Below are 17,914 nucleotides of genomic sequence, written 5' to 3'. Positions count from 1 at the left end.
AGGTTGTTTTCATATCTTGGCGGGTATGTTTCCATACCTGTTGTGAATTAACAGAATTTCAATTAAATATTCCTATTACTACAATTGCTAGATTTGCCCCTTCCACGTTCATAACTTTAGGATTTGGATGAAATAGTTGGACAGGCCTGTAACCAGACTTTAAGGTAGAGTCATCATAACTGAAATATAATCGAAATATTGTATTTTCATACAGTTTATCTTAAATAGGAATTCAAAATATCACGTACCAAAAGGGAAAAATATACTGCCATTATATTTGTATAGCAATAAAACCATATTTCTCATAAAATCATATTACTTAGTCAAGACAATTGCATTCCTTGACCCAAACTGATTCTTCCACTCTGGGACTCAATTGCTTTATGTCCTGCACCTCAAGATGACCAACAGATGAGCATTCATACAACAAATGTTTATTCACTTGTACAACATATGTTGGAGACTTATGATGTCTAATACATTCAACTTTGTGCTGTGAAAAAATGTATTAGACATGAATCATATTTTCACAGAGATTGCTATTCAGTTGGGAACCTATACATAGGTAAATATCAGTATAAATCAGTATATCTCAGAAATAATTCTAAGTGACAAATGATATTTAAAATAATCAGTGTAAGAGACTTAAAAGTGGAAACAGGCTGGGTGTGGTGGCTCATGCCTGTAATCCCAACACTTTGGGAGGCCACGGCGGGTGGATCACCTGAGGTCAGGAGTTCAAGACCAGCCTGGCCAACATGGTGAAACCCTGTCTCTACTAAAAACACAAAATTAGCTGGGTGGGGTGGTGAGCGCCTGTAATCCCAGCTACTCAGGAGGCTGAGGCAGGAGAATCGCTTGAACCCAGGAGATGGAGGTTGCCGTGAGCTGACATGGTGCCACTGCACTCCAGTCTGGGCAACAGAGTGAGACTCCGTCTCAAAATAAATAAATAAATAAAGTGGAAACATATTTCCAACCAGGCTTTCAAATTTACTTTCATGAAAGTGATAACATCTGTCGTGGTCATTAACAGGTAAGTACAATTGGGATAGGTATAAATCATTAGTGCTGGAAGTTGGGATAATAAAAAAATGAATAAAGGCATGATGTTTGAAAATTACGGTTCATTCGCATTCATAAAATAGAGAAGTCCATTGTAAAGTTACAAAAATAGACTAGAGTCACTCTATAGAAGTCATGAATCTCAGGCTAAGGAATTTCAAATTCATTCATTAAGTTGTGAAAGGCAATAAAGTTTTCTGACATGAAGGTTAGGACCACAATTCAGGAAGCTGAATCTTAATGTGTGAGTAGATTAGAAAGATGAGGTAGCAAAGGAGAGGACACCAGTTAAGTGGATACTGCAAGAGTCCAAGCCAGGAGGAATAACAGAAGAAAGAATAGACAGTTGAGATAGCTCTCTCAGATGAAGAATGAATAGAATTTGGCCACAGATTATGGAAGTAACTAAGGGGAGAAAGAGTTAAAGATGGCTCAGATGTCTCAACTAAAGGCCTTGTGGCAATAATGGTGCCAATAACAGAAATACAGATGTCTGAAGAAGCAGGTATATAACCTGGCCCTCCCCTCTATTCTATCCAGGCGCAATTTCCAGAGAAGTAAGTGTGTATGTAAATGTTATTGATTCCAAAGGCTTATTAGTCACAAGACGTCTGTATTCTTGGTACTCTGGCAATTCTTAAAATTTTAGCAGGTGCCCCAAATATTTATTGCCTTCAAGGCGGTAACTTTGCATATTTATTGCCCCATTAGACTTTTAGTTCCAAAGAAACTCCTGAATTGCCTACTTGGTGGAAAAACCATGTCTCCATGCCAAAGTTTAATAATATATATTAGACCTTTTTCTCTGGTTCAAAAATCAAAACAAAAATGAAAAATACATATGCATTTTTGGCCATATCAAAACATGCTTGACATTTTTATAGTGAAATGAAATATAAGTAATTTCCCCTAACTCATATAATTTTACCCAACTCAACATCTCTATGAAGTAGACAGTCTAATTATCATAAAAAGTTCTCAATCAGTGGGTAAGTGGTATATGTTTAATGCAGTCTCTTTCAACTTGTAAAAATGTAAAACTCTATTAGGGCTATATTGGTTATTTTCTTGACTATCTATTACAAGCATAAGTTATAAATGTGCTAACATGCTGGAAATATGACAGTGAACTAAGTAGACAAGATCTCATTATATACAAACAGAAGAAAGAGACATAGGGTAGAGAGTTACATTTTGAAGTTTGATGAATAAAATTAAGGAAGGCAAAGGGGAATAAGCCCAGGCAGTGGTTGTGCTTACAATTTTAAGAAATGTTATCAGAAAGGCCTCACTGGACCCTGATACGTGAGTGGAGAACAAAAGAAGAATGGGAGACAGCCATGTGGCTGCTCTGGAGAACTTTCCAGGCAGAAATCAAAGGAAAGGCCAAGTCTCCAAAGTGACTGTTAGTCTTTTATGTTTGAGTTTCAACAAAGAGGCAATGAATCTGGAGCACAGTTGGTAAGAAGGGAATGACAGGCTATAGTGAAAGAGGCTAGAACATGTAGAACTTGGTGGGCCATGGTGTGGGCTGGGGATTTTACAGAGTGAACCAGGAAGCTCTTGGAAGGTTCTGAGTAAAGAAGCCAGGAGATTTGCTTTGTTGTAAGTGAATCTCCCTGACTGTAATTTGAAAACAGGCTATAGGATGCAAAGGCTAAAAAGGAAAGATTATTTAAGAGGCTACTATAATAATCCAGATGAGAAGTGTTGGTAGCTTAGTCCAAAGAACTAGCAGGACAATTAGTGAGAAGTAATCAGATTCTGGATGTATTTTGAAGGTAGAGTCAATAGCTGATGAACTGAATGTGGACTATGAGAAACAGAGAACACTCAAAGATAATTCTTTGGCTTTTGGTTGTCCCACTAGAAGGATGGAGCTTCATTTACTGTCATAGGAAGACTTCAGGGGCAACACTTTTAGGGCGGGGGGTAGTCATTTCTGCATGTGTGTACCAGAATAAAGTCTCATTTATGTGGTCTTGGGTACATTTCAAAATACAGAATATTCTTTTTATAAGAATTTACCTGATACTTTATTGAAAGTCTCATGCAATATCAAAAAAAAATTCTAAACCCTTTGAATATGCATACAGCATCTGTTTTGAATCAAGTTTCACTGATAATCTATGCATAATGATACTTTACTAAGATTACTATGTTTAGTCATTCACTTATTTGATATATATCAAGAGCCTAATATCTACCAAGCTGGTTTTCTTGGTATATATTTCTTATACACTGTCAAATGCATTAAGAATCCCATTATAAGCAGAAACAGATATGGTTCCTCACCTCTTGAAGCTTACAGCCTAATGAAGTATATATCTAACAGATGAACAAATGTGCATTTACGAAGGAGGTGGTGCCACTAAAATGCTTAATAGAGAGACTGACCCATAGAGAATGCTTTCTTCAGAACATGACTATTGAGGGGGTATATGAACTTTGAGCAGGAGGAGATAATTAAACTAAGCTTAAAAAGTAAGTATACTCCAGGTAAAGGAACAACATGTACTTAGGTCCTGCAGTGTGAAGGAACATGGTATTTTTTAAGTTCTGGGGTACATGTGCCTTTTGTTACATAGGTAAACGTGTGCCATGGTGGTTTGCTGCACCTATCAACCCATCACCTAAGTATTAAGCCCAGCATGCATTAGCTATTTTTCCTGATGCTCTCCCTCCCCACCTCCTCCCCACCGAGCCCCAGTATGAGTTGTTCCCCTCCCTGTCTCTATGTGCTCTCACTGGAACATGGTACTTTGGAAACACTGTAGGAAGTCTAGTGCTGAGAATGAAAGGGGGTGCGAAATGAAGTATGGCTGAAGAGATAAAGTGGGAACAGATAATCCCGAGCCAGCCCAGAAGTAGGTTGAGTAAAGTTAGCTAGAAGAACTCTTCCATGTTTCTGGCAGAGCACTGTAATTAATAACATGGGCTTTGGATTTGGATGGACTTGGCTTTGATCATGGATTCAGGCACTTATTAGCTGTGTGAGCTTTGGCAATCATCATCTCTAAAGTAATATTATTGCCTTCCATCTTTAGGTGGGAGCAGAAGTCTTTGGCCTCAATGTGCTAAGCCAGTGCAAAATTCTGCACTTCAATAAATGTCCAGATTTAGCAAGGTCAGAAAATGGTCACGGGATTATGCTATTAATAGGTATATTAAAATTATTATTTCCCAGATAATTTAGATATTGTACAATATCTTAGACTTGGGCTAAATTTTCCTAAAACCATACACAATAATGCAAGGGTTAGTTTACTTTTGGTTGGAATCCACAACGCAAATGGAATTATTTGTAGACCTAAAGAAAAAAAGCCTACGTTGTATGTGTGTATATAAAAATATGGTATCTTTATTTATATAACAAAATAATCTAAGACACCACTAAATATTTGTACAAAAGAACAACTTTTATTATTTGCAGTGAATGGTATCATAGGATTATGTCTACATGCTTCACAAAAAGGACAAAAATATGCAAGTATAGACCACCTTTCAGGCCAAAGATAAAAATAATGGCTTTCTAGCAACTCATATGCAACTTCCTAGTGCAACACTGACTTAGACTGAACAGCGACTGTCACATCTGTTCTGTGGCAGGGCTACTCAGCGTGTGATCTGTGCACTCGCTGCCATTTGATGAACTCTTTTTATTACTGATTTGTATCCAGATAAGTAGCTGGTGCCAGAATGTAAATCAGCTACATCACTAAGCACACAGTTTACTTCAGCTTTTTTTTTTTTCACGTCAAGACTCTTTCAATGAGGGAAGCAGTGTCCTATATTCTGGCATTGATCCCTATCTCATCACAGACCACACTTGAGTAGTAAGATCATTTATTGAGCAGTTAATGCAAAATACGAATTTAGTGGAGAGAAATTTGCTATGCATAATAAAGTAAATTCTAGATGGCTTAAAGTGTTAAACAGTGAGAGAAAGACACACACACACACACACAGAATATAAGACAACAATACAAAAATGTGTTTCCCTAATTTTAGAATGAGAAAGTACTTGTAATTGCAAAAACCTACGGAAGAAATTATGAAAGTATGAAATTTGACGATTAAAAAAATCTACAAGTTATAAACATTAAAAATCAAGAATAAACCAATTATTAGAACTAGGAAAATCTTTACAATATACTTAATGAAAAGAGAATGACATTAATATTGAATAAACTGAAAAACGAATCTCTATTAGTTTATTTTCTCATCTGTAAAATGACAATCATAACAATACTTAGCTCAAGAATTTTTATGCAGTTGAATTAGATATGAATACATAGTATTTAGCAAAATACCTGCTAATAACAGAAGACATTGTTGTTTTTATTAGAAACCCTTTGGCAACTCAATATAAAATATGGGATTTTGAAAGTTTAAAAATGTTGTGTAAGGCCGGGTGCGAAGTGCTGTAATCCCAGCACTTTGGGAGGCTGAGGCGGGCGGATCACCTGAGGTCGGGAGTTCACGACCAGCCTGACCAACATGGAGAAACCCATCTCTACTAAAAATACAAAATTAGCCGGGTGTGGTGGCACATACCTGTAATCCCAGCTACTTGGGAGGCTGAGGCAGGAGAATCACTTGAACCCAGGAGGCGGAGGTTGCGGTGAGCCAAGATCGTGCCATTGCACTCCAGCCTGGGCAACAAGAGTGAAACTCCGTCCCAAAAAAATAAAATAAAATTGTGTAATTTTGCAGTAAAGAGTTCACAAGTTTCAGTGGTCTAAAATCTGCACATTCCAAAGAACTATTTAGTCCTTGCCTGACTCCTTGGAAGTAACCTCTAAGTCCTTGGGATATCCCTCCAAAGTATCTTTGACAAGAATATCTTTGTTTAGCTGGAGGCCTTCTACCATGATGGTTTTTGCTAACAATGTGATTTATGGTGGGGGACTAGGGCCAGGTTAACCTCAGGAGGGAATGGAGACTTGAAGGTTTGCCTTGTGGGAAGTCAACCAAGCCTACATGATCAAACGCCAGAAAAATCCCTGGATATCAAGGCTCATATAGCTTCTCGGGTTGCCAATACTTTGTGCATGATTTCACACATTGTTGTTGGGAGAATTAAGCACTGTCTGCACAACTCCATTGGGACAGAACAACTGGAAGCTTGAGCCTGGTGTCTCCTGGACTCTGGCCTATGTGACTTTTTCCGTTGATGCTTTTAATCTATATCCTTCCATGCTAATAAACTGTAACCATGAGCAAAACCACTTTGCTGAGTTTTCTAAGTTATGCTAGCAAATCAACTCAGATTAGTCTTAGGGCCTCTTCCCTCAAAGCACAGCAATCTAATAACAATTAATATATTAGTAAGTTTTGGCCTAAAATGAAAGTAAAATCCCTTACTTTAACAACCTGTTGTTCATAAAGATCATATAAAATATAGTGGACATAATAAATATGTGCATATATATGAATTCAATAAAACATCAAATTCATGAAAAACTAAGTATTTTCATTCACAAAAATAAAGTTTTAGATTTCATCACATTAAATTATGAAGATCCCAATTATACTTGATGAATATGTGTTAATTCAGCACTACCAGTAAAAATATTTCTTGTCAAAAATTTTAGTTACCAGAAAAATAATAACTCCTGGCTGGGCGTGGTGGCTCACGCCTGTAATCCCAGCACTTTGGGAGACCGAGGCGGGTGGATCACGAGGTCAGGAGTTCGAGACCAGCCTGACCAACATACTGAAACCCTGTCTCCACTAAAAACAAAAAAAATTTAGCCGGGCGTGGTGGCACGCACCTGTAATCCCAGCGACTCAGAAAGCTGGGGCAGGAGAATCGCTTGAACCCGGAAGGTGGAGGTTGCAGTGAGCAGAGATCAAGCCACTGCACTCCAGCCTGGGCTACAGAGGGAGACCCCGTCTCAATAATAATAATAATAATAACTGCTACTACTTATTATTTAGGAAGCAAAATTGTTCTGAAAGGCAATTTTAAAATGTTGGCTTAAATAATTTATTTCCTCTTTCTTACTGTAGATCTTAATTTACACTTTTTTATATATTTTTAAGTTGATAATTCGCCAAAGGAAAAAGTCGATACATTTTTGCTGACATTGTTTTAGATTCCTTTGCACTAGTAAGGAAAAATTGTTGGTTCTCTTTATTTGCTCAAATTTTCATCCCCAAGAGTCATTTTTTTAAATAGTTAGTGGACCATATTGATTTTTCCAGCTATATATGAACTTGTTCTGAGAATTTCTAGAAATCAAATTCAAGTCAACAAACATAAATACATTCACTTAAAATCTGTTTATAAACATTTTATATGTGATTATAAAGATATTCTTGAAAAGTTTACATGGAATCATTCTGTCATTCTAAGATTGTAAGTTGCAGAATTACATGGTATCATAGTTCATTATTAGTTTCTAGAAGATAGTCTTCACTTATAAAATTTAACGCAAAAAAAAGAAAGAAGGAAATCCAAAATGAAAAAGAAAAATATAGGATTACAGAGTTTCACTTACATAGCTCTTAATCATACCTCTAAATAAAAGGGCTCTGCGTGTATGTGTGTGTGTGTGTGTGTGTGTACGGGTGCATGCACATAGAATCTGTAGATACCATTATTTAACATCCATGAACACTTTCCCTACTGGAGAGACTATAAGCATATGGACATTTTTTCTTGTATTCTTCTTTCTTCATTTCTTCTTACATTGTGCCTTATATCTTATAGTGGATGATAATGATGATGATGTAATTCATATAGATACTTTTCTTCCTGTTTGTTTTTTATAAACATGACATTATTCTGACTGCTGTTGTCTCTCACTGTCTAGCATCAGGAAAACACCAGCCACTACTTTTGAGACAAATATTGCTTACTGCTATGCAGAATTTTTAGTAAAGGAGTAGTTTAACATATATCACATTCTGGTCCTAGTCCATCAAGTATTACACATACCTTCGGCACATCTCTATTGATTTTGGGTACAGCTCTATAAAAGTCAAATAAAATAATATTTTCGTACCATTTGAGCTATTCCAATCTGAGCTCCTGGTCATAAACCAACATTTCTACTACATAAAACTGAAGTGGCCTTTCCCTAAATTACCTCATTTAGTTTTTAGTTTAAATAGTTGTAGCTCCATGGTCAACAGTTTAGATGTTAATAAATTAACTCGTATTGTATTTGATTCCCTTAGTGTTTCTCCTACATTTTAGAATACAATGAAGATTGAAGAAATCAATTTTGCATATCTGGTTTTAAACATATCGGTTTAAAAATATACTTTTTAAAAGTAAACTATTCAGGGTACTTGACAAAATTATTTAAAATCTGTTTACAAAAATATACACTGTTTGTACATCAAGGTGTTACTGCATAGCTCAAGAGCAAAAATCATAATTATTCATAAATCTGTATTTTATGAGAATTATATTTATGATTACATGTATCTTTGTAAAATTAATTATTAATAATTTTTTCTTGCCTCTAGACATTATTCTCAGCATTTTTCCTTCAAATGATGCCTATGATTTTTCATAGGTTTTATTACTAAACTGAAAATACCTTTCAATTATCAAAATTGTTTTGGAATTAAGAATCTATAGCCTATCATTCCTAGAATGAAATATTAAACAAGGTTATTGCACTGCATACTTTCCCTAAAGGATGATGATGTTAAAGTATATTTATCTTTTTTTTTTTAAGTAATAAATTAACTCCTCATATTCTTGGTCAGTTGACTGAAGACTGAAAGCTTGTATGGGAGCATCTGAAAGGACACTTGACCCTTGAACAACATGGGTTTGAACTGTGTAGGTCCACTTACAGGCAATTTTTTTAAAACTAAACAAGGATCAAAATTGCAGTGTTTGCAGGTTGCTAAATTTGCATATATAGAGGACAAACTTCTCAAATAAGTGAGTTCCACAAGACCAACTTCTGGACTTGGATATGCATGGATTTGGGGATATGCAGAGGTCCAGGAACCAATCCCCTGGCAAATACCGAGGGACAACTGCATATTTATACATTTAAAAATGGTGACATCAAAAATCAATTACTTGAAAATTACTAGGAGAGTAGATTTTAAGTTCTCAACACAACTGCTAAATATGTGAGGTAATGCTTATGTTAATTTGCTCAATTTTGCCATTCCACAATGTATACACATTTCAAAACATTTGTAGGGAGTAAATTTTGGTCAATTAAAAAATTAAAAATCAATTGGTATTGATATTGTTCTGTTTCTTGGGCTGGGTTATGGATACATTGCTATATTTAATTTTGTTAATTCAGTGAGCTGTGCAATTACAATTTGATCACTTGTGTTTACTTGAATAACTTTTTAAATCAACTACTGTCATGTCCAATGTAAATTGTTTCTTCTAAGCTTTCTTTTACCAATCAAATTCCACTGCCAACTAAACTTTACTCAACTGCCTACAGACTCCAGGAATATAATGAAAATGAAGTGAGCTGGGTATACCATATACTAGGGTGTTGCGGCCTCTGATGAACTGAGAAAGATGGGTCTAATTTAAAGGGTACAGATCCTACACAGCTCCTAGGAATGGTTGCCATATGGGACTGTGGGTTGAGTGTTACCAGGTCTGCAAATCTTACTTTTATGTCAAATTTATACTTTTTTAATGTTGGCAACTAATTGAATTTTTTAAAAACTGAAGGCCAAACTAAATATGTCTTTAACTAAAGAGCCCTCCCTCCATAAAGATCACCTCCCTAGTAGGGCCTCACTAAATCTGAGTCCAGTTAAAATACTTTCATTTGTACTGCTGATACTGCCAGCAATTAGGGAAGCCTGCATTCAAAATTAAGTCTGATTCCCCAACCTGTGCCATTTCTTTTTTTTCTTTTTTTTTTTTTTGAGATAGAGACTCACTCTGTCACCAGGCTGGAGTGCAGTGGCGTAATCTCAGCTCACTGCAACCTCTACCTCCTGGGTTCAAGCGATTCTCCTGCCTCAGCTTCCCCAGTAGCTGGACTACAGGCGTGTACCACCATGCCTAACTAATTTTTGTATTTTTAGTAGAGACGGGGTTTCATGTTGGCCAGGATGGTCTCGATCTCTTGATCTCGTGATCCGCCCACCTCGGCCTCCCAAAGTGCTGAGATTACAGGCATGAGCCACCGTGCCAGGCCGCCACTTCTACTTTAATAAACTTCCTAAAAATATGATCACAGCTTTATGTAATTTGAATCCTAAACTAATCCCATAACAAAGGTATTATCCCGATTCACTGATAAGGAATCTAGGCCAGAAGATAACAGATAACTTAATGGAACAGTTTGTTAATGTTATGGAACAGTTTGACCTGAGTTGAATGGCTTGAGTTCAAACCCCTTGCTCCAACAATTGCCATTTTAATAATTTCAGGAGGGTAAATTCTCTATATTTCTGTATTTTTCCAATAAAATGGGTACACTAATAACACATCACAAAATTGTTGTGAGTACATACAAAGCACTTAAAAACGTGTCTGGCAAACATTAATAGTAAGTACTATGTAAGTGTTGCTATTACTAATTATTGCTATTATTAATTTCAGTGAAATGAAAATTAGAACAATAACTACCTCTTTGGGTTTTGTATTAAATGAACTAATCTACTGAAAATGTTTATAACTGTTCCTGAGACATAGTTAATATTCAATATGTGTTAATTATATGTCTAATTTCTTTGTCTTTCAAATACATTACATCTAAACCATGCGGGTTAATTCCTTCACTTATGCCTGGTAATAACAAATACAGGTACTACCATAGGCTACAGTTACTTTCATTTGTACTAAGTGTTTCAAAAGTTTATAGCTTTGTAGTCTCAAGATTATGGAAATATTTGTATCATTTACAAATCTGTAGTGAAATCAATCATGCACTATGTAATGACTGTCTTGATAGGGATTTTAATAATGTAATAAGATTTTATTCAAAGAAGCAGGAATAGTTGCAACACTCAAAAGACATTCTTTAAATGTAGTCAGTCTTCACCCCTTCTTGTCTCCCTAGTTTTTCAAAAACTTGAAGCCCAAATTAAAAATCAAAAGATATCCAGGTAATTCAGTAACTCGAAATACAAAGTTATATGCTAACATATTTAACATAGCCATGATTTTTACTTACTTGTGACCCATTTCATGAGCAATTGTAAAAGCAAGATTCAAGCCATTGTCTTCAGCAATAATACATTTTCTCTTTTCACTACACATTCCACTCAAGTAAGCTATACCTAAAAAATACAAACATTCATTATTATATGTCTGAATGAATATGCAAATATTTATACTAGTTATTAGCAGCAGGAATGAAAATGGCAGTTGTCATGACTAAAATGTCAGTATTGATCTGTGAAATCTAGCCCTAATAAATGAAATTTTAGGGGCAAGTGTATATGTATAAGCCAGGCAAAAAAATGTTCATATCATTTTCATTTTCATATTTTAGATAAAATTATTTTACCAATTATCAAGTTCCCAAAAGGAATAATATAAGAATATAGGTTATAAATACCAATTTCATCATCATGTAAGACAAATGAATAGTTATAACTTGGAAAATATAATAAAACAGCAATGATTATTTTAAATATATTCAATTATTGTGAAGAACACAGTTTCAAAAAAAATTAATGCAAAATAAACTACATATAAAGCAGTCTTGAACTTACATTTATATTTTGAATTAATACAATTGTGAAATTCTATTTATGAAATACTATGTTAACTAATATGGCATAGAGCTACCTATCATATTTAAAATACTAGAAAGATTTTATTTGAAAATTTCTTGGCTAAATGGTGTGTTGCATAGTATATGATACTGAAATATTAAGATAAAATTTTAGCAAGATATTTGATCTTTTGGTATAAATTATCAGTAAAAATGGCAATATTTAAACTCCTTGATATTCTTTAAATATTTATGTTCTGTTTTACTAATGAAGACATATACTTGAATAATCATTTCAGAAAATGAATTGTTACCAAGTGTAAGTTATGTTATTTTCAAATAACAAGTTATCATAATATCAATTATTTTTGATCCATTATATGTTCTCTATTTCCCATATCCTCATAAAATAAATTTTAAACTCCTTTTATAGATTAGGATATTTAGGCATAGGAGGTTCTGATTTACCAAAGATCACATAATTACTAAACATGATGGAATGGGGACTTAATTTCACCTTTGAATCCATCTGCTGGATATTTTGTTTCTAAAAAAAATTTAATGCAGAGCTTACCCTAATTAAAGATGGTCAATTGACTGCTTGTGACTTTTTTCTGTCTCCAGAAACAAAACATAATGGTAAGAAATAATTTAAATAAATTATTTTAATAAAATTTTAAAAGAATCACCTTGCCCATGTGTGGGAAAGTTAGAAGATTCAGGGAAGTATATGAACAGATTTAGTGAAAGCTACAGCCTAAATGACAAGAGGAAGATTTTTGATGAGAAGAGAATTTCTGAATTGGGTGGAACTCCAGAAAGTCTCAAGACTGAGGCACACATGGTCTAGGGAAAAGCAATGCAGGAGGGTTGAAAATGGAGATTAGCTGAAAGTATATCTGAAGTTCTTAACAACTCATTTAAACCTTCATGCAGAATGTCAAGGCCTGGTATCCACAGGCCTATCAGGAAAGTAGAGATGTAATCTTTAAGCAAAAGGTAGAATGAACATATTATTTTTAGAAATATAACTACATGAAGAAACAGCAAAAAGATGGAATACACATATGGATGTAGTTTTTTTATATCTTTACAAATTAAAATAGATTTCATAGAAATTTATCATCTACAAATAGATGAAATGACTTCTTAATGAATGGGTGGTTAGGTGGACGGATGGATGAATAGACAGATGATAAGCCCAGTTACTTCATTTGGCTTATTAAGGTAACTGAAATTACTTCAAGGTTAAATCAAGACAAAGTAGGACAGAAAGATGAAGGTAAGGATACACAGAGAGGGACTGGGGAAGGGAGAAGAGGAGGGGAGAAGGAGAAAATCATATTTTTATTATAGTTCTATTAAACAACAGATGAAATAAAAACTTTTTAAAATTTGACTTAAACATAAAAGATAACATGAATTTTAAGAGAGCTAAATCACATGTATACAACAAAGAGTGGAAAACGAAGATTTTGAGATAATTAATTTTGCATTATAATCAAATAGAAGAAGGCAGGAAGAAAGAAAAAAAGGAAGAAGGATAAAAGAAAATATCTCCTCTAAAGAGAGTATTAAAAGTTACAGCATTTGAAAATAAAATAATAATTTGAGATTAAACGTCCCCCCAAAATACTAAATTAAACTCACTGTAATTAGCATGCTGCTACCATTTATTGGTACAAATTTTCTCTTAAGATTCCCGTATATTTTGCCACTTTTTTTCACCATAGCTAGAACAGTCCCACCACCCTGTTCAGATTTAAAACTCAGCTAACATGGGTTATCATATGTCATATACCTGTTTGTCACATGGACTAGGACATATAAACTTCAGTCACTTTAATGAGTTTTACATGTCTTCTCCAGTATCCATTCTAATATTATACTTTCCCCACATAAAAATAGTACTGCCACTTGTTTCTAATTCTTATTTCTTCTAATTTGCATTGGCTAGGATTTCCAACATACTATTGAAATATATGGGCAATACTGAGCTCCTTATTTTTCCTTCTGAGTTTAACAGGAATGTTTACAGTTTCACAGTTGCATATGATGTTTGCTGAAGGTATTCATAGAATACCTTACTAACTTAAGGAAATAACTTTCTGATATCAATGCATATCTGAGTGAAGAAGGAGGCAACATTATTTGATATATAGGTCAAAGGTGAATGGAAGTTTATTAGTAATATTTGGAAAAAGATTCAAAGATTAGAACAGCCACTGAGGGAAATATGGAAGAGCTGAATAAGTACTACAGGAGTGCTTAATGTAATGAGTCAGAAAATGTTGCTTCAGCTGAGGATGGAGTGCATGAGTTTGGAGACCACTAACATAGTACTCAGTTGAGTGATATTCATCCTAGTGGCTGAAACAAAGATGAGTAAATTTAGATTCAATTTAGGCTGAGGTTTTGCAGATCACGTGTGGAGAAAGACCAAAGGTATAAAAGCTGTCAGTGAAGTTGAAAGTGAAAGAAGGCATAACACTTACAGGGATCTATGGGGAATGAGTAAAAAAGTAAGGTTAGAGGGAGCCGGATAATTTGGAGAAAAGAATACAGTAGTAAAGAGAATGGAATCATCAATGATGAAAAAGAGCAGACATTTTACAAAAAAAAAGGAACTTTATCAGGGAGTGAGATTTAGGGATTTAAGATTTCAGAGAGAAAGTTCTGAGACATGACTAGGTATTGTCACAAGAGTAAAGAAGGGTGCAGGTAGAGGTCATCTAGATTGAGGTCAAATCATTATTAAATAGTGTTGGGTGAACTAATAATATAAACGTGAAATTGCACATGATCAGAAAGAACTTGGGACAGTGGTAGGTGGCCAACATCCATAAGAAATGTGAGTGAGAATCAAGATCAATCACAGCTTTAAGATGCTAAGGCTCAAAAACTTCAAGATGAGAGAGATTTGGGTTTAGAAGCACCAGTGGGGAACAGGAGGAATGTGACAAGTATACAACTTTTGTTTCTTTCTTGTTCCAGCCCTATGATACAGGGGCCTCTCTTGGGATTCTGGATTATGGAAACCCATAAACACCAGTTATAGGAAATCAATGACTATCATGTGGTCATGTAAAAAAAATACGATGATAAAGACAATAGTTTATAATATAATGACATGTTTATGCAATAACATGTAAATGTATATAAAATATAAAATATTCAAAAACGATGAGTGCATACTTACATAGAGGAATGATTGCAACTGTGTATCAAAAATATCATACCATCATATATTCATATGAACAAAAAGATACAGTTTTACCATGAGAAAATTAAAGTCTTATAAACATGATAATCTTGTCTACGAAATTTGAATGGTAATTAGTAGAACTTCTTATAGACTAGGGTGAGGTCTGTAAGACCAAAAATGACCCAAAAGAACCCTTAAAGTGACCATCTATTCCTATTCTTATTTTACTCAAGTGTAAAGTCAGAATCTTCAGCTGAGACTCTGATAAATTTAAATTTCATTGTTCTTAGATTTGGAACACCAAGGAATTTTTTCTTTGATTTGAAAGTTATAGAGAATGACTGTAACCACGACTAATGTAAATGATTTGCATTATTCTGTTTAAAAGCCTAGCTTTTCAGTTCAATAACCCACATGTGTGTTATTATAATAAGAGATGAGTTTAAAGGGGAAAGGAATTAACACAGATGTTATTTAAAGATAGATGCAATAGAAGCCCTTTTCAAAGCACTTTTTTTTTTTTTTTTTTTTTTTTTTTTGGAAACGGAGACCCACTCTGTCGCCCAGGCTGAGTGCAGTGGCATGATCTCGGCTCACTGCAACCTCCGCCTCCCGGTTCCAGCGAGTCTTCTGCCTCGGCCTCCCAAGTAGCTGGGATTACAGGCACCTGCCACCATACGCGGCTAATTTGTTTGTATTTTAAGTAGAGATGGGGTTTCACCATGTTGGCCAGGCTGGTTTCGAGCTTCTGACCTCAAGTGATCCATCCACCTCAGATTCCCAAAGTGCTGGGATTACAAACGTGAGCCACTGCACCCAGCTCAAATTATTTTTTTAATACAAAAAATTCTGGAAATAAAAAGCAAACAAAAACAGCCTTCTCATTTCTCAACTAAAAATGAGTCATGTACAAGAAGTCAATTGAATCTCTCATCAGAAAACAAAACACAAGCCAGATGTTATGTGACACACCTCATAAGATGATCACAGGCTCCTAAAACCCTCCGGGATGCCTTTCCCAATAATGGAACTAATGAAGAAATCAGAGTTTTTATGTGATCAGATGGATGCATTCTAACAAAAGTTAAGTCTCTGGGCTCCAGAAGTGCTGTTTTTAAGCACTATCTAAGCTACCTGAGTTCAAAATCCAGGCACTCTTGGTACAAACTCCTGGCGAAGTTCCAGTTAATTACTGGTCCTATGACTATACTCTGTGAGTCTTACTATGAGTCTTACTATTATTTGAAGCATAACAAAAGGAAAATCATAATACATGACAAGCAGTGAAGGTGCAAAGATGCTGAGTATGACTTTAACAGTGTGATTTTGGCTGGGTATGGTGGCTTATGCCTGTAATCCTAGCACTTTGGGAGGCTGAGGCAGATGGATCACCTGAGGTCAGGAGTTCGAGACCACCCTGGCCAACATGGTGAAACCCCGTCTCTACTAAAAATACAAAAATTAACCAGGTGTGGTGGTGCATGCCTGTAGTTCCAGCTACTCGGGAGGCTGAGGCAGGAGAATTGCTTGAACCTGGGATGCAGAGGTTGCAGTGAGCCGAGATTGTGCCACTGCACTTCAGCCTGGGCGACAGAGCAAGACTCCATCTCAGAAAAAAAAAAAAAAAAGTGTAATTTTAAAATGCTCATTTTAAAATCTGTTCATTAACACATAAAGATGTACATAAGATATTATGGGAGAATACAAAAGGGAAATAAGGTAGAGAAAAATGTAAGCAGGAAAGGTTTTGAGAACAACTTGGTGATACCATTGAATGGGCAGGGGTTAGCCAGGGAAAGGCAATGGGAGTTGGAGGGAGTCCCTGAACAAAGGACTAAACAGGGTAAAGAGCAAGTGATGCTTATGAAAGTTAATGTCTCTCATAGAGGTGGTGGCCTAGGGTGCCAACCATGTAGCACATCTCCGCATCAACACTGTATTTAGGATTTCCTCAGTAAAGGGTGTGTTAAAGGAACTGCACAGGTGAAATTGTCTGAAACAAAGATTAACATATAATGTGATCCAATGCAATCCAATAAAAATGTAATTGTGAATAACCAAAATTCATTTTATCTACTAATGAGAAAAAAATATGGAATGATATAAGAATGGTACCCAGATAATATGAAACCCATTTACATGATTAAATTCAAATTGGGCTTTGAACATATTTTTCAATAATAAGTTGTCTCACTAGTTGACTAATAATCTGCCTGTTTCATTAAAAGACAAGAAGGTGATCTAGGAATGTAAAAATACTCTTATGGAAGTTATAAGTTTGGTGTCAGCGCAGTTAATTTCTATTTTTTAAAAAATATTTTTAAAAATCTTCTAGATTTTCTTAAATGTTTAAGTAACTTAGAACACTCTTAACGTGCAGTTTTTATGAATACTAAGAAAAAACTGATCTAGAAAGAGAAAGGAGTATAATGAAAGTTATAATAAATCTCTGATCAAATAAGATAGAATATTGTATGGATATTAAAGTGTTGTTTATGCATTCTAGCTTCATGGTAGACTGAATCCCCTTTCACTAAAGACACACAGAAATCACAAATCATAGGTAAAATACATTTTTTTGAATGTATAGCTGAGGTTGAAGAAGAAAAGATAATTCCCAGGTGCAAAATTAAAGTTTAAAAAAATTCAAATTTGGAGAGATAAAATCGTGAATTGATGCTGCCACTGCCTGAGTATCAGATAAGATATATAACTGATTAAATAAATGTGTGGTTTCAAAATGTCTGTGAGTACAGGTACTGGTGAGTAGGGGATGGAGATTCATGCATAAATCAAAAAGCCTGAAAATGCTGTTGTTAACTACCATCAAGCATATTTGAAAATAACTTTAAGAATCTATCAGTGCAGGGAAGTATCAAGAAAACTTGGCTTAAAAAAATCTGAGAATGCTAGAAATCAAAACCCGAAGCTACCGTGAGCACATGAACATCAGTATGAAGCTTAA

At 35.0% G+C, this 17,914-nt stretch overlaps 1 protein-coding gene across 2 annotated transcripts in view; it reads right to left on the bottom strand.

Annotated features, from left to right (window-relative positions):
• The window catches only part of ADAMTS19 (ADAM metallopeptidase with thrombospondin type 1 motif 19), a 278,745-nt gene that overhangs the window by 132,406 nt on the left and 128,425 nt on the right, over nucleotides 1-17,914 (bottom strand). For both annotated transcript variants that reach the window (XM_063706747.1, XM_031010623.3), the window contains exon 8: nucleotides 11,199-11,304. In XM_063706747.1, the coding sequence (XP_063562817.1) occupies nucleotides 11,199-11,304 (106 nt within the window). The remainder of the gene's footprint in view (nucleotides 1-11,198; nucleotides 11,305-17,914) is intronic.

The sequence above is a fragment of the Gorilla gorilla genome, chromosome 4, assembly GCF_029281585.2.
Source record: "Gorilla gorilla gorilla isolate KB3781 chromosome 4, NHGRI_mGorGor1-v2.1_pri, whole genome shotgun sequence".
NCBI lineage: Eukaryota > Metazoa > Chordata > Mammalia > Primates > Hominidae > Gorilla > Gorilla gorilla.
The sequence above is the reverse complement of the archived record's forward strand: the minus strand, read 5'-3'. Positions and strand labels throughout refer to the sequence as shown.